This window comes from Otolemur garnettii, unplaced genomic scaffold, assembly GCF_000181295.1.
Source record: "Otolemur garnettii isolate 467f Iridium unplaced genomic scaffold, OtoGar3 scaffold00003, whole genome shotgun sequence".
Lineage (NCBI taxonomy): Eukaryota > Metazoa > Chordata > Mammalia > Primates > Galagidae > Otolemur > Otolemur garnettii.
The window spans coordinates 34470341-34496814 of NW_003852398.1; the positions used below are offsets into that span (position 1 = coordinate 34470341).

Below are 26474 nucleotides of genomic sequence, written 5' to 3' on the forward strand. Positions count from 1 at the left end.
AGAACTGCTGGCCTTAAGTGATCCTCTTGGCAAAGCCTCCCAAAGTGCTGGGATTACAGGCATAATCTACTTAGCCTGCTTGCAAAATCAGTTTTAGCCTCAACACAACTACCCAGGGGGGGTATGTGGTTTTATCCTCATTTTACTGATGAGGGAACCAAGGTTTGAAGAAGGTAAAAGACTAACCCAAGGCCATGCCAGACAGTATATATAGGAGTGGGATTCAGGCCCAGGTGTATAGAAGTGTATGTTGGGGGTATAGTCATCACCACCAACAACTAGTTGGAATTTATCCCTACCCTGAGGGTAAAGGAGCAGGAGGGAGTATAGGGGGAGCCATGTTCTGTGAGGTTGAGGAAGTGATGATCCAAGGGACTAGACATCTTAGCTACATTTTAGTTGGCTCAGAATGTCAGAGCTAGGTGACCTTAGAGAGCACCTTCAGCCCAACTTCCCACTGTACAGAAGAAAACAGGCCCCAGAGAAGTACACACCTTGGCCCTAGTTCAGAATCATCTGGGAACTGGTTTAAAATGCAGATTCTCAGGATCTGCATTTTAACAAGATCTCTAGGTGATATGTCTGCATGTTAAAGGCTGAGAAGCACAGAATTGCCTGCTTCATAGAGTTTTTGTGAGGATTAAATGTGCCAGGTGCTTTATCCAGTGCCCAGGCACTTGGTAAATGCTCAATAGATGTTAGTTCCGGCTTGGTGCTATGCTCAGTGGTTAGGGCACTGGCCACATGCATGGGGGCTGGTGGGTTCAAATCCGACCAGGGCCTGCTAAACAACAACAACAAAAATAGCCAGGTGTTGTGGCAGGCACCTGTAATCCCAGCTACTTGGGAGTCTGAGGCAAGAGAATCACTTAAGCCCAAAGAGTTTTTACTTCTTCTGAGGGTGACATAGTGAGACTCTGTCTCAAAAAATAAAATAAAATAAAAGATGTTAGTTCCTGCCATCATCATCCAGGGTGTCATCACCTCTACCTGACACTAGCCCTGACTGGATGGGGCATGGGGCAAGAAGAGGGAGTGTGACCCCTCAGGGTTCACTGCTGGAGGCCCTGAAACTTTCTGTGGCAGTGAAAGTGTTAAAGCCCCAGGAATGCCCAGCCCAGGCCAGGCTGGCAGAAGAGCTTCCCTCCCAGTCTCCCTCTGTCCCCACCCTAGACCCTGGGAGAGGGTAGAGAGGGTGACTAAAGACGGAGAGGTTGAGTAATCCTGGGACACCAACCAGGGATTGAGAAACAGAGAGACAGGAAATACTGTCAAGGCCGGCATAAGAAGGGGGAGAGCATAGGAGAGGGGAGGGCAGAGATGTGCCTGAGTCTTTCAGCCTCCGGACTCTCGGCACTCAGGTTTCTACAGCCTCTATTTCAAGTCCCAAATTGCTGGAGCTGAAGGCCTTCTGGGGGTGGGGACGAGAGACTGGGTGGGAGGATTAAGCCGCCCACTTCCTCCCATCCTTCCCCAGGCGGGCCCCGCCCTCAGCCCTTTTCATTCTGCTACGTTTCCCTGTTTTCCCTAATTAACTCCAAAAGAGAGCTGGGTCTGTGACGGCCTGCTCCCTCCCCTGCAGCCTCTTCCGCCTGGGAAGGGAAGGGGTGAGGGGAGGGAGCCCAGAACTGGCTTCAAAGAGGCCAGATTCCAGAGTGATTTAGGGGCTGGAGGGGAGACTGTAGAGACGCCAGAGAAAGAGAATGTGTGAGGGTAGGGGTGGTCTCATGTTGGTACTTGTTCACACACAGAGAACAAGCAGAAATGTGGGGGAAACAGAGAGAAGGGAGGCAGAAACAGAAAGATAGGAAAGGCTTGACCAAATAACTGGAAGCCTATAGCACCCAAGATCTCTGAGAAGCACCTGAATAGGGGGAAATGACAAAGCCAGCTCCAGCCCACCTTGTGGGGTACCACCAAGTTGGGCTGGATCAGGAGGGAAAGATGTGGAAATCCAGAGTGTAATAGGAAGCGACTGATACTAGATTTTCTGCCGGGCCAGCTATGCCGGTAAGCTAATCCAAGGCCCTACCTTGCTCCAGCCTCAGTTTCCCTTCAAATCTACAAATCTGAGAGGAAAAAGACCATGGAATCAGTTCTCTAATGGTTCTTCCCTCTGCACCCCACTCCCTACATGACCCACAATGGGCAATGACCCAGGTTTTCTCTTGGTCCAAGGAGAAACAGATTTAGAAAAGCAGCAAGAACCTGGGCATCCTCTGGTCTGGAGGAGATAGGGATGAAGCAACACTTCTCTATTGTGCTAATCTCTACTCAGGGAAACCAAGCTCCCAGCTCCATTACCTCCTCCACCCCTATCACCCCAGCCCAGGGCTGAAGCAGCATCTCTAGAGTAGCCCAGGAATGTGGGGTAAGTTTGACCAGAGCTGGCTGAGCTGCAAACCACAGCCTCCTTGAGAGCATACCTCCCCTCAGTGTTTATTTTAAAAGCCTCCCAAGTGTCTGCTGGCTGTTGCTCTCCTTCTTACACGCCCTCAGCAGCCCCACAGGCCTGGCTGGGCTGGACTCCAGGAACCTCTTTGGTTCCAGGGCTAAGAAGGAGGTGTGAAAGTGAGCATGGCCTGACCCTCCACCTCCACCCCCAGGGTCTACTCCCCAGGACCCAGGCTTAGACCCAGGTCAGGCCCTGTGTGGGTCAGAGGGGTGGAGTCCTGACAAGAGAGGGGAGCCAGCATCATGACCCCTGCTCCTTGGGGACCTGCTAGAGGCCATAAATACTGTTCCATTTCTGTTTTTAACATCTGGATTTAGGGTAAAAAGCCTTTTTCCTGGCCTTAGGGCACAAGACCACAATAGCTAAATATACCTGTTTACTTCCCTCAAGAGCCCCACTTGGCATCTCCCCAGACTGGGCCACCTGCCTCTTTCATATCCAGTATCTGGCCTCTCTAGAATCATAACCTTGCCAAACCTGGAACAGCTCTGCCCTTGGAGGCTAGCAGCCCTGCCTCTTCTCTCTTCCTCTGGCCTTTAATCAGCCACCACAAGCATGGCACCACTTAACCTACAGATATCCCAGGTGGGGTTGTCAGGTTAGCAAATAAAAATACAAGGTGCCCAGTTAAATTTGAATTTCAGGTAAATGATGAGTAATTCTTTTTATTACAGTATGTCTCATGCAACATTTGAAACCTACTTATGCTAAAATAGTACTTGCTATTTATCTGACATTAAAACTTAAAGTCAGGAATCCTGTATTTTATCTGGTAACCCTAATCTGGGAGAATAATGCAGGACATTAAGAGTTCAGTTCTTAGACCTAGACAGCTAAAAGGGAAACTGAGGCAAGATCTATTTTACTGTAAAAGAAAGGGCATGAAATTGGGGGTGGAGCTGGGTTAGAATTCTAGCTCTTCAGCTCAAAACTGGGGACCCTGGGACAAGTGACTTCTCAGTTTTCTCATCTGTCAAATGTTAAGTAATCAGACCTGCCTAGGAGAGCTGTTAAGAGGATTAACTGACATGAGGCCCATAAAGTGTGTTTAGCATGTGCCCAGGCGTGATTATAGTGATTATTGTGATTTACCTTGAGAGCCAGGCTCTCAGTTCACTATCTAATGCCAGTGCCTTAATCCTCTTCCAGCCTCCCTATAAAACCAGGATTTGCTGCTCCAGAAAACAGTCCTTATTAGTAGGCATTATTGTAATTCTGCCTTTCACTCTTATAGGTCAGTAAGATAATAATTATCCAATTATATACACTATGTATTGTGCTCTTACTCTCTGCCAATCCTGGGATGATGGCCTTACATTTGGGCCTCACAATACCATCATGAGCTCTGTTAAATATTATGCCCATTTCATAGTAAGTGAAATTGAGGCCTACGGGACTTATTAACTTAGGTAAGAACTCATAGCTAACTGGTAGCACCAGGATTTGAGTCCAAACTGGCCTGCCTCCAAAGCCTGTGTTTTTCAGTAGTACTAGTGATAATATTCTGCTCCTGCTGCTCAGGACCCTTGTCACTCCTCAGGGACAGCAACCATTGGCTGACTTTTTATTATATGGGAGGCTCTTTGTTAAACTTGTGGGAAAACCAAAATCCTGCTGTAGAGTTAGGGGCAGCAAAAAGAGAAGATGTCCCACATAACCAGAGAGTATTCTCTCTCCTGGAAACATCCACACCCACTTTCATTGTGTGAAAGCCTGTATGTGCCAGGCCCAGTACTCTAGGCTCTATGGTATCATCTCATTTAGTCTTTGTAACAGTCCTTTAGGGGTGCTGTCCCCATTTTCTGTGTTGAGGAAACTGAGGTTTTGAGAGATTGAACAAATTGATCAAAGGCACAGGATAGTAAGTAGCACAGCCAAGACCTCACCTATGCTGTCCTCTTCCAAAGCTAGACTTTTAACCATTACTCTCTCTATCTCCTCATGGCTCTTTACTTGTTCACTCCACTATAGGCATCCCATCACCTCTAAGCCCTCTGCCGTTCCTTAACCGAACCAGGCTTTATGTCCCGGAATCATAGGTCCTCTCATAACAGGTGGAAGATCCGGAGAAATTCTGTAGGTTGTATCCAGTCTCCAGGCATAGTGGCTATGGGATGCATCCCAGAATCCCACCTCTCCCATCCCACACATTGGCATCACTTACCACTGGCAGAGGCCAAAATCATGGCTTGCAGCATCTCTGTGTCAAACTGGTTGTTGGGCCAGGTGCCGGTGTCATCGCCATTTTGGGAGCTGAGGAGAGAGTGGGGTGGTAAGCACAGTCTCCCAAGTTAGCACAGCTCATGCCTCTCCTGTGCTCTCCCAGGGCTCCCAAATCTAGCCCTTCCCCATGCCCCAAACCTGCTCCTTTCAGCAAAGTAGGACGTGCTTATATAATCCTTCAAAAGCCAGATCCCCATAAGTCATTCCCCCAAATTAGCTCTCTACTAACTCAGATCTTTTTTTTCTTTTTGAGACAGAATATCACTCTATCACTCTAAGTAGAGTGCAGTGGTGTCATCATAGCTCACTGCAACCTCAAAGTCCTGGGCTCAAGCAATTATCTTGTCTTAGCCTCCCCAGTGGATGGGATTATAGGTATGTACCACCATAGTGATAATTACCATATATATATATATTTTTTGAGACAGAGTCTCACTTAATTGCCCTCGGTAGAGTGCCATGGCATCATGGCTCACAACAATCTCAGACTCTTGGGTTCAAGTGATTCTCTTGCCTCAGCCTCTCGTGTAGCTGGGTCTATGGGTACCTGCCACAACTCCCGGCTAGTTTTTTAGAGACAGGGTTTCTAACTCCTGAGCTCAAGCAGGAGTTTGGCCTCTCAGAGTTTTTAATTAATTTTCAAAAACTAAAATTACTTCAGTTTGCTATAGGAGGGGGAAATAGCCCTGGCACACACACAATCTGCCCATTAGATAATTGTGTGCACCATCTGGCACAGAGAAGTTCCTCAATAAATAGTTGTTGTCCGAATGAACAGGAAAAGGCTAGTGAAGAGAGTTAAGTCATTCTGAGATAATAAACATTTGGGATCATAGGAAGGGCTGAAGGGCAAGCCTTTAAGGTATGGAAGTGTTTGGGGGGGGCACTCTCACACATCTTGATAACTACAACCAAGAACTTTACAATTTTTCCAAGGTCTGTTCCTGCCTTTGATTTCTCCTGATCTGGGATTCCACATCCCCAAGTATCTGGAATCAGTCTAAGATTCAGAACAGAGTACACACCTGCTGTGTGTGAGTTCTACGCTGTCATAGCAAACATAAAGTTAGGTGTGGAAGGGAAAGTGGGAATTGCATTCCTCCTTCCCCAAAGTGAGAAGAGTTGGCAATCTGTGTCCATTTGTTCAGCAAATATTTGTTGAGTAATTACTAGGTACCAGACACAGATCAGGTGCTGGGGCTATAGCTGTGGACATGACAGAAAGTCTTTATGGTGCTCATGGTGCACACTGACAGGCTGACATTAAATATTAACAGTAACACAATAAATTAATAGCAATTGTGACAAGTGCCATGGAAGCAAAGAGCAGGAGATAAAGATGGTGTGACAGGAGTCCTGGTTGGGGTTAAGGAGTTCAGTTAGCTAGGCTTCCCCAGGAAAAGACAGTAAATTTAAATCTAGGCAAAACAACAACAACAACAACAACAAAAACTGAAGAAATTGTCCAGATGATTTGCAGGAGAATGCTAGCAAATAAATGTAGAAAGAATGACAAAAATAATCTCCACTTCATAACCACCAATGTAAAAACAGAGCCAGGCAATGATCATCAGTAAATACCAAAATTGAATAAAGGGTTGCCACATGTCTGAAAGTATTATCCTGTGATTACTTATTAATTACAAATGTTTAAAAATAGCTTTATAAAGGGCTGGGTGTGGTGGCTCACGTCTATAATCCTAGCACTCTGAGAGGCCCAGGCAGGTAGATTACTTGAGCTCAGGAGTTCAGCCTGAGCAAGAGTGAGACCCTATCTCTAAAAATAGCCAGGCATTGTGGTGAGTGTCCATAGTCCCAGCTACTAGGGAGGCTAAGGCAGAAGGATTACTTGTGTCCAAGAGTTTTAAGTTGCTGTGAGCTATGATGCCACGACACTTTACCGAGGGCAGCAAAGTTAGACCTTGTCTCAAAAAAAAAAAATATATATATATACACACACACATATATATATACATATATATGTGATGGAGAGATTTGGGGCACTGCTTTCACCATATGAACAAATTTAGCATCATTGATAAGGGGACAAACCAATGTGAAATGATTCCTGATGTGAGGCAGTGGAGAAGTACACAGTATCACCCATGGAGTATTCTTACCAAGGCAGTTTTACCTGACTCTACCCATGAGAAAATAATCAGCAAATCTAGATTGTGGGACATTAAAAAAGACATTGGCCTGGACTCTTTAAAAAATATCTATGTCATAAAGGAAAAAAAAGGTAGGGGGAGGCTGTTCTAAGATTAAAGGAGAGGAAAGAGACATGGAAACCAAATGCAATTCATGTTTCTTTGATTGAATCCTGGGTTAAGAAACAACAACAAACAAAACACGTGAAAATGACAGACTAGGAATATTAATGAAAATCTGCTAGTATTATATTAATGTTAAATTCCTCAAATGTGATAATTTCCTTGTAGCTATATAAGAGAATGTTAGTGTTCTTAGGAGACATATACTGAAATATTTCAAATGTTAGGATGTCCGCAACTCACTTTCAAATGGTTCAGAAAAAAATGTGTGTGTGGGCACGTGTGAGTAGAGACAAGGAGAAAACATATTAATAATTAGTAAGTCCTGTAGAAAGAATAAAGAGTATGTATTAAAATGTTTATTATAGTATTCTTTCCACTTTTTTCTAGGTTTGAAACATTTCAAAACAAAAAGTTGAGGTGTAAAATTAAGTTACCCAGGAGAGGTGTACATAGTGGTGTGGGGAAAGTGTTCCAAGTAGAGGGAGTAGCCCACGCCTCTGAGCCTGGGGGTACTTGAATTCAAAGGACTAAGAGAAAGTCAGTATGGCTGCCATAGGGGAGTGGTGATTTTGGTCTTGGAAGCTTTTGAAGTGTTTAAGAAGGGTTGGCATGATTGGACTTAAGTATTTAAAGATTGCTCTTGCTTGTGTGAAAAGACCAAGGGTGGGAGTTTCTCTGGGAGAGAACAGGAACCCAGTGATGGGGCCCCAGCTGCCTCTGTCTCCATGGATATCCAGGAGTCTTGACCTTCAGCCTGACTATGCTCTCTGCTGGGCCCAGGCAGGGGGTCTCAGGTCCAGGAGAAGGGGCCTAAAAGGGATGAAGTGGCAAGAGCAGACAGGGAGGAGAGCTGAGGGTTTTGGAGGAGACAACAGGATCAGGTGCCACAGGTCAGGAGGGTGCCCTGTGAAGGTGGGCAGTGGTGTTGAGGGAATGATGGTGAGTGGACAGGTAGAATCAGGAAGGGCTAGACATCAAAGAGGAGTGCTGGGAAATGGCTGACGGCCAGAGGTCAAACAGGTGAGCAGGCTGCCAGCTCTTTGAAGTTAGGTAAGAGGTGAGTGAAGGAGGAAAGACTTCTTTCTTAACCATTTACTGAATGTCCTCTAATGTCTCTAGTGCCCTATTCTCTTGGTATTAGGCTGACTGGCTAATACATTTATTGGGTATTTCCATTGTAGAACCAATCTGTAGATCAGTGTTATGATTATCTTTATTTTTCAGCAGATGAAATCAGGGCTCAAAGAGGTCAAGAGACTTTTCCAAAGTCACACAGCTGGTAACTGGCAGAGCTGCAACCTGAAAGTTGGCCTAACATTACTCAAAAGTCCATGATCTTACACATAAAAACATACTGGGTTTCAGCAGGGAGGTCCTGGAGCCCCAGCAGTCCCTTATCTCTATTGGGGGTGGTGGTGACTTTTCCAGGATTTAGGAAATAGTGAAAAGTAAAAATGGAAGTTATGAACATTTAATTGATCATTTTCAAAGCACCCACTATGTGTCAGTGCCTGTGATAGGCCCTAGAATTTAAGAGATGATAAGAGACTTTCAACCAAGTATAAAATGTGGACTTATTAAAGAATCCTCTGCCAAAGACAGAGAAGACCCAGATGAAATTATATGATGTTTGAGGTTTGCTTCAAAATAATCCAAGAGGGATGTGAGGTTGGGGATGTAAGTGAAGCAAGATAGGACATCAGGTGAGGCTGGATAGTGGGATTATAAAGGTTCATTATATTATTCCCTCTATATATTTGAGATCACAAAGAAAAAGTTGGTGGTTCTCCCTAGATTGTAAAATTATAGGTGGTTTTTCTTTAAAGATATTTTTCTCCTTTTCTTCCTTTTTTTCTTGCTTCCCTCCTTCCTTCCTTTCTTTGTTTCTTTTGAGCAGGAGACAGGGTTTCACTCTGCTGTCTGGGCCAGAGTGCAGTGGCATCATCATAGCTCACTGCAACCTCAAACTCCCTCAAGTGATCCTCTTACTTCAGCCTTCTAAGAAGCTGAGACTACAGGCATGCACCACCAAACCTGGCTAATTTTTAAATTTTTTTCTGTGGAGTCAGTCTTGCTATATTGCTCAGGTTAGTCTCTAACTCCCGGCCTCAAGTGATCCTCCCACTTTGGCCTCCTAAAGTGCTAGGATTACAGGAATGAGTCATTGCACCTGGCCTATTTCTCATGTTTCTATAATGAGCATTTATTATTTTATAAGCAGAAAAAAATTAGTTGCTTTTTGTTTGTTTGTTGACTGATTGTCCAAACTGAGAGAGAACAGGATAGTTTTTCTCAGAGAAGGAAGAATGGAAAGGGATCCAGAGCTGGGAAATGGAAATGTGGAGCCATCAGAGGAGAATAGGCTGGGGACCAGGCAAAGCCAAATGGAGACTCTCTCCTCCAAGCAGATACTTAGAACAGCTGCAGGGTGGGGCCTGGGTTACAGCCTGAGAAGGGAGAAATGGGTTGTTGGGCTCAGAGCTTGGGACAACAGCTGCTAGAATCAGAAGCCAAAAGGATGACCTGAGAAGGGATAGTGATGGGGAGGAGGAGCATGTGGCAGGTGGGGACTTCAGAAAGTGAGTCATTTCTAGTCCATGTGACCCATGGCTTGAACTTGAACCAGGTTTACTGAAGAACTCAACACTACCTCTGCTGTGAATCTGGTGTGCCTGAGCAGACTAGGCTGGAGGTCAGGAACAAGATGTTAGGGAGGAAAGTGGGGCAGAAAAGCAGTGGAGGGCTGGAACTAGGCTTAGACTGAATAAGAGAAATCTCCCCGTTTTATCTCCTCTGTCCAATTTACTCATCAAATGGCAGCAAAGTGAAAACTCTACCACTCTGTTGATCTTGAGAAGCCTCACCACAGGGCTTTTGCATATGCTCTTCCCTCCATCTGGAATATGCTTCTTTCTTTTCTTATGGTGGTTAATTTGGGCTTGGTGCCTGTAGCTCAAGCAGCTAGAGCACCAGCCACACATATACCGGAGCTAGTGGGTTTGAATCCAGCCCGGGCCTGCCAAACAACAATGACAAGTGCAACCAAAGAATAGCCAGGCGTTGTGACAGGTGCTTGTAGTCCCAGCCACTTAGGAGGCTGACGCAAAAGAATCACTTAAGCCCAAGAGTTTGAGGTTGCTGTGAGCTGTGATGCCATGGCACTCTACCCAGGGCGACAACTTGAGACTCTGTCTCAAAACAAAACAAAACAAAACAAAAAAGGTGGTTAATCGTATTCCTCCTTCATATGTCAGCACAACCTCATTTTCTTCTGGACGTCCTCCTATTCCATGATTAGATCAAATCCCTATTATATGCTCTCACCATCAGGCACTGCTCTTCATAGCTCTCACATTTATTTTTGTGATAATTTGCTTAATATTTGTCTCCATCAACACACTATAAACTCCTTGAGGGCAGGGACTGTATCTATTTTATATCTCCCACCTCTAGTACATTGCCTGGCCTGCAGAAGGTACTTACTAACCATTTGTTGAAGGAAGAAAGAAGGGAAGTTGAATTTGCTGGATTGGTCCCTAGTGCCTAATTCATCTTGGCCACTTTAGGGCTGCTGAAACAATTATTAGTCCCATCACCCACAAGTTAACTGAGGAAGCAAGGGGTGGGGGAAGGGAGAGAACATATGTACACTCCTGAGCCGCCTTCTCCATATCTCCAAGAGCTGCATCCCATATGTATTCCAGGCCACTAAGCCTCTCATTTAATGGAAAAAGACTTGAGGTGGGGGTAAGGTGCTCATGTCAGAGAGTATGACAGGAAATTAGTGGGGCTTCCAGGTTCAAAGATGAATTCTGTAGGGAATTATGCTTCAGGGTGCCTGGGATGGGAGTGGGTAGAGAGAAAATAAATTCTCTATGAGGATGTCTCATAGCCTCAGCTTAAATGTCACTTCCTCCTAGAAGCCTTCCCTGTTCCCCTTTCTGTGACACTTACATTGCCCTCTTCGTCTCAGAACTTACTATGATTTGTAACAAGTTTGTTTTGTTTTGTTTTTTCAGTGTGATTTATTGTCAATTTTCTGTCTCCTCTCCTGGCCTGAAAGCCTATGAGTTTGGAGATCATATCTGTTTGTTCAATCGTTTAGCTTGGTGTTTCTACTTCTAGCCTGTTCATAGTAGATGCTCAATAGATATTTGTTGAATGAGTGAGTACGTGAATGATTGAATGAATAACCTATGGGAATGCCATCAAGACCAGCAGGGAGAAGGGAGATAGCTGAGGTCAAAAGAGGGCAGGCCAGCCAGGTGCTCATACTGGTAATGGCAGCACTTCGGGAGACCAAGAAAGGAAGACATCTTGAGTCTAGACCCTATCTCTATAAAAAATAAAAAAAATTAGCTGGGCATGGTGGCCCACACCTGTAGTCCTAGCTACTCAGGAGGCTGAGGTCAGAGGATAGAGGACTAAGGATGGGAGGATTGCTTGAGTCCAGGAGTTTGAGGCCACAGTGAGCTGTGATCAAGCCACTATACCCCAGAGTGAGACCCTGTCCTTATCTCTTAAAAAGAAAATAAAAGTAGCAGAAAGAGCATGCCTTCTGGTTTACTGCTTTTTTAAGGAGCTGTCTAGGAAGTGCTTAGAATTCCTAAAACCAGTGACAGGACTATGCATGCCCAGGAGCTGGAATCTCTCCCTTACATATCAAGGTCTCCTAGGCAGCAAGGATTTGGTTGTTGGGAAAAGGAAGAGAAAGCCCATCAGCTCAGCATCTGTAGCATCTTGGCAAATGTGGCAGCAAGTACGTGACCATGGGGGAGGCAAGAGAAGGTAGCTCATGCTCCTGCCTTTCTCCCTGGGCTCCTAGGCTCTTGGACTTCTCCAGGCTGGTGACATCGAACAGGGAAGCCTGGCCCAGAGCCCAGCTCACTCTCCTCAGACCAACTGAAGGTCTTTCCGCTGCAAGTCACCCCCCTTCCACCCTCAGGGGGTTCCTGTCTCAGCAAGAATTCATACCAGATTGAAATGAGCAGCTGGGGCTGTCTGGATGGGAGGGTGTGTGGTGGAGGGCAGTGATCAAAGGCTCTGTGTGTGAGGGGGCAGGGAGAGGGAGAGAGTATGGGCCCCCCTCCCGCCTGTGTCTGCTGGCTTGCCCATAAGTACAAAGAATGAGAGATAGAGAGGCTCAGAGAAAAAGACAGAATAAAAGAGAGATAGAGAAAGAGTAACAGAAAAAGATACTGAGAAAGGCAGAAAAAGACAAATAGATATACAGAGACTGGAGACAGAACAGAAAGGCAGTAGGAAATGGTGAAAGAAGAAGAAACAGAAAAGAGGTCCAGGACAAGAACAGGGAGACAGAGACAGAAAAAGAGACTGTCTCTTCCTTAAGGAAGAGTCACATTTAATCATTCGTTCCACATGGCTGGCACAGATCAAGTACACAAAAATGGTAGGAACTGAGATGAAGCAAAAAGACAGAAACTGAGAAGGAGAGGGAGATGGCAAACTGAGATAGAGACTGAGGTGGAAGAGTGGCAGGGATAAAGATCTGAGAAAGGGCAGGACAAGTGCAGGGGCCAGGGCAGAGGACAGGAAGACCCTACTCTGGCCCTCTCCAGGGCAGCATTCCCCTGGCCGTCCAGTCTCCAGCTGTGCGGCCTCTACTTTCCTTGCAGCATAAGGAGCTCCCCATCCCTTGGCTCTTTCTGGCATAGGCTCTGACTGCTGGCAGCTTCTTCCTCTTCCTCCTCTGGTCATTCCTTTGCCTGAACCCCAGGTTAGGATAGAGCCCAGCTCAACTCAGAGGAGAGGGAATAGGACGTAGATGTGTATAAAAAGCCTCCCCTCTACCCCCAAAGACCAGCTTAAGACCACCCTTTGGTCCTAGAGAGCCCTTAGGAGATAGAAAAATGTGGAGGTGTGGGGGGAGGAGGGTAGAGAGGCAAAAACGTGGATAAAGCTGTCAGAATAGTCAGGGTATATGCCTCTTCCTTCTGGGGTCTGTGTGCCAGCCCCCAATACACCAAGACCCCCCTGAAATCTTGAACTGAGGGAGGAAGCCATTTGTAGCAAATGCTGAACCCTCCCCCCACCTCCTCCCACATCATCACTGAGAAAATGCTGCAGAAAAGAGGGTGGGCTGGAGAATCAGTCACCTACCCGCTGGTGCCAGGTCTCTGGGCCTGAGAGAAACGCCAATCCGTGTTGGGCGGGGCTTGCTGTGGAGAAAACAGAGGGAGAGGGGCTGAGTACCCACAGAGAAGTCAGAATGTCACCCGAACCCCAGGGGATGGGCCCAGAGAGGAGGAGGGGAGAGGGCACAGAGAAGAAAATAGGATATGATGGGGGAGGGGTAGGCTCATCTCCAGAGCTGAAATATACCTCAAGTCTCAGAGGTCAGAGGTACCAATAACAAGGAAATAAATGTCATTTGACCATAGTGAGCAAACACAGATTTCTTACAGATTTCTTTGCTAAAAAACAAAAACAACAAAAAAAAACAAACCCCCCCAACCCTAAACCCTTCCCCCCTGCCCCTAGAGATAGAACTTCTGAGCCAAAATTCAAGGGCTGAAAGTGTCTTCTGTGAAACCAAAAAAAAAAAAGAGGTGCAGAGAAGGCCCCTAAAAGTGACAGAGAAGGCTTTTAAATGAGAATTCCACCAGCCCTAGAATGAATTTATTCAACTCCTCAGCTGGGAACAAAGCATCCTCTGCAGCAAGATGGCTGCTGCTCCTGGTAACCCTTTCCATACCAGGTTGTACAGTGACACATTCAGAGGGACACCTCTCTCAGGCCTTTGGCCCTGGAGGATCTCTTCCCACAACTAAATACATTATTAATTTAGGAGTCATGCCAGACTGGCCTTTTGCAAGGCATCCAAACCCGGGGACACTTCTCACCCACCCCAGAACTCTATGCCAGACAATGGTCTGTAACTAAGAACGAGAGAACAAGGCTTCTCTGTCTGAGACAGAAAATGCTGAGATGGAGGAGGGAGAGTCAAGCTCCCACAGCCTCTAAGCATAGCTAACTAGTCTCCAGGGATCCCAGGGGACTGCTCTATAGCCTTATTCCACCTGGCTAAAGGCATGGGGCTCTATCACATCACACACACTGCTCATGGAGCACTCCTAGAGCCATCTCCTCAGTTCTTAGGTGTGCTGGCAGGAAATGCTCACACTTTCCCAGGAGCAAAGAGTGTGAGCATGTCAGATTACACTGGGGGAGTGGAAGACCTAGGAGTGCCAGTGACTCACCTTAAGGCTCATAGAGTGCAGTGAGTCACTAGCACAATTCTAGAGAATGCCATGGAGAAGGGCCCAGGAATGTCCAGTCCTCAGCACCTGAATTCTTTTTTTTTTTTTTTTTTTTTGAAGACATAGGGTCTTACTTTGTCACCCTTGGTAGAGTGCCATGGCTCCTAGCTCACAGCAACCTCAAACTTTTGGGCTCAAGCAATTCTCTTGCCTCAGCTTCCTGAGTAGCTGGGACTACTGGTGCCAGCTACAATGCCCAGCTATTTTTAGAGACAGGGCCTCACTCTTGTTCAGGCTGGTCTGGAACTCCTGAGCTCAAGTAATCCACCCACCTCAGCCTCCCAGGTGCTCGGATTAAAGGTATGAGCCACCAATCCTGGCCCTAGCGCCTGTATGCTTAGACACAGGAGAACTACATGGGGATGCAGGTGGTACGAATGGAGGAAAAGGAGTTAAACATAACTCCAACCTGCATAAGGACAACAGGTCCAAGTTTGTTCAGTGAGGGCTGCTCAGGGAAGAAGACCCCCTAAGATTTTCTGATGTCATGTTTTAAAAGGGCAAGAACCCACCTATGTCCCATCCCAGCAGAGGCAAACCCTCTCTCCTGTCCTCAAGCTTTGTGAAGTTCCAAGTGCTAAGTGATTAAAAGCACCAATTCTGGAGTTCCTCTTTCTCTGTCACTTGCTCTATGAACTTAGACAAGTCACTTGACCTCCGCAAAACTGTTATAAGATGAAGATGTTAGTGCCTATCCAACAACAGTGGTAGGAAGAGCAAATGAGATGATGTGGTTCTCAGAGGTGTACACTAAGGCTTTCTCAATCAGCTATGGAAACCATCCGGGAGTGTTTCAAACTGTAATCTTGATTCAATAGGGGTAGAGCTAGGCATAGATATCTTTTGAATAAAAGCTCCTGGAGTTGTCAAAACTTGTATTTTTTACAATTATAGTTTCCCCACATATGAGGACACCTTGGCATCTGGCAGGGCAGTGGCTTTCCATCTACCAGAGGGGAAAGAACCTGTCAGAGTCTCAAATACTTTGATAACCTCCAAAGCCCTGACCCTAGATCACTGGGCACATAGAGGTCGGCGGAAGCCAAAACCTTGTCTCTCAGCATCCAGAGCCCAGGGACTACAGGCTCCTACTTGCCCAGGAGGAAGGGGCTGCTGATGCCCCTGAAAGTCGCAGGCCTTCATTCCTATAGAGGTAGAGAGGCCCGCTCACTCGCTCAAGAGTGAGCTCCGTCACACCTTAGGCTAAAGGACAGCTCAGCCTGCCTGAAGCTTCTGGACTGAGGGACCGCCACCCTATACACAGAGTTAGAACAGCGGGACTATGGCTCAGAGTCCCACCTGTCCCTAGATCACCAAGAGTTGCACCAGCGCTGTCAGCGGCTTGGGCACTGCTCAGTCCCGCCCCCAGGTCCCGGCATGGGTGGGAGGAGACTTAAGGGTCCTAGCCTGGTGGTACTAGGTCACCTCGACCTGGGACCTTTACTAGGGCGCGCACCATCTGCAGTGAACGCCTCTGAGGCAGGCGGAGGAGGGCGGTGAGTGGGCCGAGGACAGTCAGTGTGAACCTGGCAGCTAACGAGTGGCAGTGAAAGCTAGTGTACGTGTAAGGCCAAGTGGGGAGGGTGCGTGTGCGCGCGCGTTGGTGAGGCGTGGCAAGCCGGTGCACCGGGTGTGGCGCATGGGTGTGTTCTGCAGGGAGGAAACGCTTGAGCCCTGAACACGCACCTAAGGAAGTCCAGACGACAGATGCGGTTGGATAATGCGGGGGTAGGGAGGACTGAGGATAATAGCAAAATTAACAGATTGAAGGAGTGGGGAGAACGCGAAGAGGAAAACCAAGACCGGCAGAAAGTGCAGGAGCCTAGGAGGCTGGCTGCTGAGGTGGAACTGTGACTACCTCCACCTCCGCCCCCCAGCACCGCGGAAATTGCCAGAAATCACCAGAAGCTGGGGTGGGGGACCCCAGCCTTTTCTGAATGTGGAGGAAGGGATCGGTCCCACCTCCTCTCTCCCACAATCGCTACCACCTCGCAGTACTTGGAGCCCCATCCCCGCCTCAGCCACTCCTCTGGTTTCTCGCGATCAGTCCAATGGTCCCGAGCACAGACAGCTCGAGAGGTGTGGACACAAGTTCAGAGTCCCTTATGATAACCGGTGGCTTCTCCCAAGGGTCGCCCGGGGAGGCACCGAGCCCTCACCTGGCTCGGCTCCCGCAGCGTATTAGAGCGGGACCGGAAGGCGTCAGGCTCCAGCGCCAGAGCTGAGGGCTGCTGAACGCTGAGGGGCCTTAGAAAAGTGAAGTCACTGCCGTCCGAAGCTGGTGAAAAGCACGTCCTGTAGCAATGGCTGCGTGAGTCTGTGGGCCGCAGCGTCACCTCCATGTACTTGAGAGTGCCATCTGAGCTAACTTGCAGGTTGGGGCTGGACTGTTTATAGAAGTCTGGGGAGGGAGAGTCCTGGCGTCCACAGCACTGGCCCCCACCCCCATCCCCATCTGCATGCCCCTGAAGGCATTTAGCTGACAGAAAGGTGAAAGTGACTAAAGATAAGAGACTGACAGTTGCTAGAGCCACAATGAGGTAAAGGGTAAGGTCTGAACGCTCCGGAGGTTGTGTGAGGAAGTCACTGGATTTGGGCATTTCCTCCAGGTCCTCATCCTCTAGCACCAGCAGCACTGTGGCTGTAGAGGAGAGTGAAGGGTCACCATTGTCCCTCACCAGGACCACCACCTGCTGGGTGTCAGAGTCATCCTCTAGTAAGGCCCGGGCTGTGCGCACCTCCCCAGTGTGTGTAGAAACGAGGAACAGTCCGGGGGCTGTGGACTGTGGCAACAAGGAATAGGAGAGCCACGCATTGTGGCCTGCATCAGCATCCACGGCTGTCACCTTGGTGACCAAGGAGCCAGGAGGAGCAGAGCGAGGGAGACGCTGGGGGGCTGAGTGTTCCCGGCCTGGCCGTGGGTGCAACACTGCTGGGGCATTATCATTCTGGTCCAGGACAAACACATGCAGAGATGTGTTGGCATGCAATGGGGGGGAGCCAGAGTCTCGAACCCCCACCACAATCTGTAGCATCTGTAGTAATTCATAGTCAAAGGTACGCTGGGCAAAGACCCTTCCATCCTCAGGGTTGACATACACAAAGGAGGAGGCTGGGGCTCCCTGGATCTGACTTCCTACAATGGAGTAGGTGAGCCGGGCATTATCCCCAGTGTCTGCATCAGAGGCAGACACAGTGCAGAGAAGGGAGCCTGGAGGCCGGTTTTCTGGGATGTAAGCAGTGTAGAGGTGGTGGGTGAAGTGGGGTGCATTGTCATTAACATCTGAAATGTTGAGCCTGATGATGAGATGTTTGTGCAAGGGAGGTGAGCCAGCATCACTGGCCAGCAGCTCGATGATATAATGGGATGTGGCCTCCCGGTCCAAGGGCTGGCTGGTTAGTAGAGAGTAGTGGTTCTCAGAAGGCTTAATCTGAAACGGCAGGTCTGGAGAGATATCAAGGCTCACTTCACCATTTTTACCTGAGTCTCGGTCCCGCACATTAAACAACCCTACTACTGTGCCCACTGGTGTGCTCTCCAGGACAGGGTTGACCAAAGAGGCCAGTAGCACCTCTGGGGCATTGTCATTGGCATCCCCCACATCCACTTGAATCACACAGTGGCCCTCCATGGCTGGCTGTCCCTGGTCACGGGCTCTTGCATGAATTTCATAGAAATTTGACTCCTCAAAGTCTACTGGACCCAACACATGGATCGCTCCACTGCTAGGGTCTAGACTAAAGAGATTCCGCACTGCTTCGGATGTATGGTCTCCAAAAGAGTAGTCTAGGTGGCCATTTGTGCCCTCATCTGGATCAGTGGCATTGAGGCGGAGCAGCAATGTACCCATGGGTGCATTCTCTGGGAGTCCCACACGTAGAACTGAGTGCTGGAAGGTTGGAGCATTATCATTGATGTCCAGCACAATGACAGAGATTAGGGTGGTCCCTGAGAGGGCTGGGGTACCCCCATCCACAGCTGTGAGTACCAGCTGATGTCTTGCCTGGGCTTCACGGTCCAGGGGCTGCTCTAGCACCAGCTCTGGGAACAGCTTCCCATCTTTTAGGGTCTTCACATTCAGAGAGAAGTGGCTGTTGGGGCTTAGAGTGTAAAAGCTCACAGTATTGGAGCCCACATCAGGATCCTGGGCACTGTCCAGAGGGAATCGTGTCCCAGGTGCTGCTGATTCTGAGATGCGCATCTCTCGTTGAGGGGAGGCAAAGCTAGGAGAGTTGTCATTGAGATCCAAGATCTCTATTTCTACACGGATCAACTCCAGGGGGTGTTCAGTCACCACCTGCACTGGCAGCAGGCAGCTGGTGCTGGCTCCACACAGGCTCTCTCGGTCAATCTTCTGATTCACTGCCAGAGCACCATTCATCAAGCTTAGGGAAAAATAGCGCCCATTCTCCTCAGAGCCCAGCCGCAGTCGCCGGCTCAACAGATCTGTCACCTTTAAGCCCAGATCTTGAGCAACATTCCCCACCAGCGTACCCGGCTCAGACTCCTCCACCACAGAGTAACGAAGCTGCCCAGACACCCAGCCCCAGCAGCACAAGGACAACATGCACAGCACTTGCCATTTCCCAGGGAGCTGTGGGCTTGTCTTGGACCCCATGACCCAGAAGTCCCTTCCTGGAGAGTAACTCTGTGCTGTCCTGTCTCCAAGATAGACCCAGGGCTTGCAATGCAGCAGCTGAAATCTCTTATATCTTCTTCTAGACTCTTAAAAAACTGCTCCGAGGTTTGCCTGCCTGCAGCAGTTCTTCTTAGTCACCAATAGCGGGGGTGGAAGGGGGGAAGGGAATTGAATTTGAGTGGAGCTGGGGAGCTGGAGGAGGAGAGGCGGGCAGGAAGAGCAGATCTCCCACCTCAGCTCTGAGTCTGATTGGCCAAAAAGTCTGTCGGCTCTCAACCAATTATGAAGTCTCCTTCAGTGCTGGAAACCTTGGGAACATACACTGCAAATCTGTGTCACAGAAGCCTCCTACCTCCCCACTCATTTCATGCTGCAGGTTGATTCAGGCCCCTTGGCAGCAAAGTTTGACAGCTCAGATGGTGCTCAACAGGGAAGACAAAGTGGTACAAAACTCCTCAGTATTCTGTCCCAGCAACTTCCTGCATGACTTCAGAAGACTTCTACTTTTCTTGAAGCAACAAAATTTTGTCCTTCTAAGTGAGGCAAAGCCCATGAGTTTCCCCTCCCTCCCCCATCCTGCTGAATATTGCTAAAGTGAGAGAAAAAATTAGTTAGGACCCTGTAAAGTCTTGCCCTGACTCTTCAGCAACACTTTGAGGAAAATCAGTGTTGGCTGATGGCTACTGGGACTTAGCTTTTCTAAGATACCAGATTTAGGATGTGGAATAAGTGTTACAGCTAGTGTGTAGGGGAATATTTGAGGGGCTGAACTAGGTCACTTAGGGAGTGGCCAGAGGTCAGGCATGGATGACCTTTAGGCTTTATGGTTTCACCAAAATCAGGAGAATTCAAAGACTTCCAGAGTGGCTATCTCTATGAATTTTTCAACTATAGACCAATTTTCTGATGTTAAGTGATTTTACTTACTGCTTTCTTCCAAAGAGGTGATTCTCCTGCTTTCAATTTACTTCAACCAGTTCAAATCCCAGTAGGGGCTTGACTGGAGTCCTAAAGACCTGGGCCAAAAGATCTCTGGTATTACTTTGAATTGTGCCTCTTTATTCCCTTGGCTATCTCTTTTTTCTGCTTTCTGCTATGTTTCTAATACAGAGTCCCCTTTATGGTGGTTTAGGGAGTACTAGACCCAAAGATTTTAGTCCACCTCAATCCATTGGGAAATAGTAACTTAGAATTAGGGTAATCTAAGAACCTGCCCTCCTGAGGCCCTCTCATTCAGGAAGAGTAGAGAAAGCAGCTGGGTTTAGGTGACTGATTGCCTAGCACACTCTACCTTTGTGCACTATAGCCTCCTATGATCCCACATTCTGTCAGCACACTTCCACGATAGCCTGGCTCTTCAGCACCAATTACTTCCATTTCGTAAGCTCAGATACAGGCATAACCCTTACCCCCAAGTGCTAATCTGTGACAACTCGCTGGTAAATTCACAAAACACTTTTAAAGCACAGCATCTACTATATAGTTACCACTCACAAAAATGGTGACATCACTGTGGGCTCTTACAGACAGGCCAGCACTCTCTGGGATGTGACCCAGTCATATGCCTGGATCAGAACAACCCTCAAGTATTGGCTGAGCCTGCAAAGGTCTCACCTCTAGCCCATAGAGAAGATCAGAGGGTGGGCAGCTTGGGCGAACGGGCTCCCCTGCCATGGGTGCACTGGGTGACTTCACCATCATGAAGCTATCACTCCGAGTGGGTGCAGAAGCCAAGGGTGTACAGCCATGTGAGTGGCCTCCCACATCAACAAACTTGATAGGATCATCTGACCCTAGCTGGATTCGGAGGATCCCATTAGAAGGAGGAAGCCCCTCCCTCCTTCGAGATCTGGTGAGACAGGCACAGGTGCCAGCAGGAAAGCAGGTCACTCCACAGGCAGCCCCACGCAGACACTTAGAGAGTAGTGCCACAAAGGAGCCAAAAGAGACAAAGCAAATTGCCACCAGGGACACAGCCAAGTAGAGAGTTAAACGGGATTCTCCTTCCCTTGGAGCTGAAGATTCTCGGAGATCTGGGACAACTGGATGAGTGTCTTCCTCTAAGGACACTAAGAGAGTAACAGAGGTAGAGAGGGGTGGGCTACCACTGTCCTTTACCACAATGACCAGTTTCTGTGGTGGGAGATCAGCTGGGATGGGAACAGCTGTTCGCACCTCCCCAGCATATCGGGAGACTGCAAAAAGGCTGGGATCTGGGGCCTCCAGGAGCTGATAGGAAACCCAAGCATTGTATCCTGAATCCAAGTCCACAGCAGTCACTTTTGTGACTAAGTGGCCCGCACCAACTGATGGGGGCAGTGCTTGGGGACATAAAGAACCAGGCCGAGCCCTAGGGCGGAGCACAGCTGGGGCATTGTCATTGAGGTCCAGCACAAACAGACGAACTGTCACAGTGCTGCTAAGGGGAGGGTTGCCCCGGTCCCGGGCCTGCACCTCAAACTGCAGCGTCTGTGTTTGCTCATAGTCAAAGGATCGAGTGGCATGAACAGCTCCTGTCTGGGGGTTCAGAGAGATAAAAGAGGAAGCTGACACATCTCGATTTCTGGGCTCCAGGAGAGAGTAGGATATAAGTGCATTCAAGCCAGAGTCTGGGTCAGAGGCTGCAAGGGAGCAAAGCAGGTCCCCTGGACGATTGTTCTCAGGAACAAAGACCTCATGTGACCTCTGAAAGAAAGAGGGTGGGTTATCATTCACATCTGAAATATTGAGGAAAATAGTTCTGTGGGTACTCAGAGGAGGGTTCCCAGCATCAGAGGCAGTGACCATGATGTCATAGCTAGATTTGGCCTCTCGATCCAAGGGTCCAGCAGTCACCAGAGAGAACTGGTTCCTGAAGGCTGACTTGAGGGCAAAGGGCAAATGGTCAGGAATACGGAGGCTCACATCTCCATTTGACCCAGAATCTGGGTCCTGCACACTGATGAGTGCCACCACAGTGCCAGGTTCTGCACTCTCGGGGAGGGTTCCAAGCTCTGAGGTCACTGTGATGTATGGGGCATTGTCATTTACATCCAAGAGATCCACTCTAAGGCTGCAATGTTGCTCCATAGCTGGAGAACCCCCATCACGAGCGCGAACATCAAATTCATAGTAATTCTCGCTCTCGAAGTCTAGTGGCCCCAGGAGGGTAAGCTTTCCAGTAATGGGGTGCAGGCTAAAGAGGTTTCTTACGCGATCAGGGGTGTGACCACTGAAAGAAAAGGTGACGTTACCACTGGGACCCAGGTCTGGGTCAGAGGCATTGAGCTGGACGAGCACCATGCCGGCTGGAGCGCTCTCCAAGACGCTAATCCTATAGCTAGATTGCTGGAAGGCTGGGGCGTTGTCGTTTACGTCCAGCACAGATACCCGGAGCTCTGCGGTGCCAGATCTCGGAGGGTTCCCTCCATCCACAGCAGTCAGCACCAGGCGGTAGTCGGATTGCTTCTCCCGATCTAAAGGCTTCTCCAGGAGCAGCTCTGGGACTAGGCTGCCGTCGCTGCGCTTCTTCACATCCAATGCAAAGTGTTCATTGGAGCTCAGTCTATAGCTGCTAATGGAATTGCTCCCCACATCTGCATCCTGAGCCTTTTCCAAAGGGAAACGTTGTCCTGGAGGAGCTGCCTCCCCAATTTCCAAGTCCAGCTGCTGCCGCGGAAATCGGGGGGCGTGATCATTCACATCTACAATCTCTACCTCTGCTCGGTACATTTCCAAAGGCCCTTCGGTTACAAACTCCAGGGGCACGATGCAGCTGGCACTGAGCCCACACAGTGCCTCTCGATCGATTGGATTCTTGATGAGTAGGGCTCCGCTGTCCAAATCCACACGGAAGTGTCTTTGGTTCACCTCTCCAGCGACCTGCAGTCTGCGAGCTGACAGACTGTCCGTATCCAGCAGGAAATCTTGGGCGACATTCCCTACAAAAGTCCCTTCCTGTGACTCCTCTGGGACCGGGTAGCGGATCTGCCCACAAACGTAATCCAGGTGGCAAAAGATGAACAAAAGGGTAGCCCCCCACCAGATTTCTACCCAGCTTCTCACCTTGCGGAGCATTGCTGCCGCCCGCTAATTCTCTACTTGGTCCCGAGAAGCGGAAGAAGCCGACCCGCCCCAAACGGCCACAGCAGCTGGAGACACCTATCTCCCCTTCCCCGCGCCAGCTCCGGCGCGGTTCGGCCGGCGCCGCAAGGGTTACGCGCCGTTTTTGCCGGTGGCGGGGTAGATTTGTCTGCCTTTCACCACCCGATTGGCAGACAGCAGCTCCTGGGCTCAGCCAATAGGCTGAGCAGAGAATGTCCCAATAGCAGCAGGGTTAATGCGTCGCAATACTGGGGGGAAAAACCCACCTTCTCCCCCATCCCCTTCCCCCCAACCCCAACCTATCATTTTGCCTTTCTCCTGCTCAACAGCATTTCTTTCCATTGGTTATTACGTCTGTGGAGAGGCAGGCAACATATATGTATTTTTTCCCCTAACAAGCCAACTGACCCCGCCCCTTTTCGGCAGGGAAAACAGCGCCAGTCTGAGCCCTAGCAACCTGCGGCCCGCAGAGAGAGCGAGTAGCCATTTGAGAGTGGTCACTTTGTTCAAGCTAATGTTGTCATCAACCAATATTCTAAATGAGTAGCTTCCATCTCAGTCTGATTGTATTAAAGCAACAGCTAATCAGAAGCACTGCCATATACTCAAAACTCTCCTTCTCTGCAGATTATTCAGAATAATCCACCCCTTCTCAGAAAAAGCTCATATATTAATGAAACCAATTAAATTTATGCAGTACATGTTTTTTGTGTAACAGAAGGCACAGCGGAAACTAAACCGCTTTTATTCAGACACTTGCTAGTGATACACTAGATACACTAAATTACCATTCATTGATTTCAAGGACACTAGGGAAGCAGGGAGGAGGAAGCCAGGGGAGGAAAATGTTCCAAAACAGTAAAGAAGCAGTGTGTCTGGGTGGTGCTAAGGAGCAGCTCTCATTACCAGGCAGAATGTTAAGGCTCACATATTTAACAGCTGCCTTGAATAATTGGGATCAGTTACCACCAGCACCATGCCTACAAATCCCCTTTATTTGACACCAAGATACGCTTGATGTGTTGTTAATTACCAACCCAGACCATTTCAAAAGAGCAAGCTTTTCACTTAACCCCGGTGGGGGTGGGGGCTCTAGGAGCAGGAGACTTGATCTCACCCCATTCCCACCATGATCCAGACCTCCAAGCATCATAGTAACTACCTTGCACAAATGCAGAACACAGCATATTTTACATGATCTGACCATGAGATTTCTTAATTCAGCCACAGCCAAAACCAGCAGCAAAAATTGATGTTCTTATCCTCCCCCAATTTTTTCTAAGCTCTTGATCCTAAGAACTATCCTTGGACTATCATGAAGCCAACAAACAGCATTCTGGTCTCAAGAGAGGGATCTGGCTTTCTGTGTTCTTTTACCAAAATACCATCTGAATCTTCTCCCGAGGGAATGGTGGAGGTGCAGATCAGCCTGATCTGTTAGGTGTTTATACCAGAATCACTACTTCAGTGAATAGCACTAACATCCACCCACCTGCCTTAGTCAGAATCCAGCGGACCGACCTTGACTTATTCATGTCCCTTATTTCCTATGTCATGTCAACCAACAAGTTTTGATGATTTTATCGTAGTCATTTCCCTTCATCTGCATTGCCACTGTGCTGCTGCTTCAAGCATTTATCAATCTTCTCTTCAACTATCACAATAGCCTTCCAACTGGTCTCTTTGCCTCTTGTTCCAATGTCCCTAATCCATTTCACTTATGGACTTGAGAATAATCTCTCTAAACAAACTCCCCCCAAACCCTGATAATATAACATATATATATCAGTTCAAAATTGTGCAATGATTATTATCTACATGGAGTAAAATAAAAATTCCTTGGCATGACCTAAAGCTAACTCAGGATCTAATCTCTGCCTATGTGCTTCACCTCATCTCCTACAAAGACCATTCTACACATACACTGTATAATTCAGTAATAATGAAATACCATTATCCCTCTGCATGAAATTTCTTGCAATGGTCCGTTCTTGCTTCCCTTTCTCTTTTACTTTTTGATAAACTAATATTCAATCTTTTAATCTATAGCTGAAGCATTTCCACCTCTATGAAGTCTTCCTGATTTCTCTAGGCTGACTTAGGTATTTCTTCCCCTTTGTTCCTCCTGTTTCTTGTATTATAAAGATCTCCATCATCATCTTCCTCTCTCTCTCTCTCCTTTTTATATGTCTGTCTCCTATGGTATTCTGTGTACCATAATGTCAGGACAGTGTTTTCTCATCTTTTACAGTGTCTGACACACATAGGATACTAATAAATAGTAAATATTGATGTTATCATTTGTTAGTTTAATAGATATTTATTGAATACTTGCTGTGTACAGACACTTTATATGCACTCTCACATTTTTGCAAAGTAGGTATCATCATCATTTTATAGATGAGGAAACCTGTTCAGAGAGGTTAAGAGACTCGTGTAAAGCCAAACAACTAGTATATGCAGTACCATACACATTTGCAAGTTCACACCAAAACAAGTACACAGTATATTTTACTAGAATTGGAGCATCATAAAACCTTAATCCTACATGTCCTTGACTTGACCTTTTTATGCCAGATATGTGATTCTCCCATCTCTAGATTTTTTAACTGCTTTATTGAGATATAATTCATATACCATACAATTTACCTATTTAAAGTGCATGATTCAATGGTTTTTAGTAAATTTGCATATACTATACAGATGCAATAACCACCACAATCTAATTATAGAAAAATTTTGTCACACAACCCAAAAACCCACTACCCATTGCATAGCTCTAGATTGTTAAAGAGCAGTTATCCAGGTGCTAGTGGTTTAGGAAGATTTTCACTTTTGATGACTAACCATCCATCTTATCTCTTTCCTGTAATGATTTTCTAGAGATAGTCTATATTATACTTTAAGGTTGAGAAATGACCCTACAGTATTTTTTTTAAATTGGGCCTGGCCCAATAAAACTGGATCCTGGTTCTGTGAATATCAGAATAACACTTTGCTTCAAAACATGCTGACAGACTGGCGGGTTCTAGGGCAGCAGTTTTCAAACTTGCTTGCACATTACAATCACATGGGGACCTTCAAAAAGTAGTGATATCTATGTCCCATTCACAGGGATTGTGCTTAAATTGGCCTGGGGTGTGGTCTAGGTCTCAGAATTTTTAAAAAGTCTCTGAGTGATTCTAAAGTGCAACCAAGTTTGAGAACATTGTTCTAGGGAAAATGCCAGTGTTTTCCAGGCTGACCAAAAAAGCAGCAGCTACTTCTCTTTGGCTTGATCATCTTTCCTTAGCCTTTTCATATGTGCTTCTAATTTGTCACCTTTGGCTGTCCTCATGTTTGCTCATTTGCAAAGCATGTTTAAGATTTTTGGGTGGGCTCAGCGCCTGTGGCTCAAGTGGCTAAGGCGCCAGCCACATACCCCTAAGGTGGCAGGTTCGAATCCCCAGCCTGGGCCCGCCAAACAACAATGACGGCTGCAACCAAAAAATGGCCAGGCGTTGTGGCGGGCGCCTGT

General features: G+C 47.7%; 1 protein-coding gene across 12 annotated transcripts in view; it reads right to left on the reverse strand.

Moving 5' to 3' along the window:
- LOC100943920 (protocadherin gamma-C4) overlaps nucleotides 1–26474 on the reverse strand; it is a 187732-nt gene that overhangs the window by 3467 nt on the left and 157791 nt on the right. For 10 of the 12 annotated variants that reach the window (XM_012808323.2, XM_012808337.2, XM_012808320.2 and 7 more), the window contains exons 2-3: nucleotides 13075–13133; nucleotides 4620–4708 (exon numbers count right to left, since the gene is read on the reverse strand). In XM_012808323.2, coding sequence (XP_012663777.1) covers nucleotides 4620–4708; nucleotides 13075–13133 — 148 coding nt within the window. Of the gene's footprint in view, nucleotides 1–4619; nucleotides 4709–13074; nucleotides 13134–16393; nucleotides 18906–20488; nucleotides 22960–26474 lie in introns of those variants that run through there. The other 2 variants (XM_012808303.1, XM_003782103.3) reach the window with 2 other exon arrangements.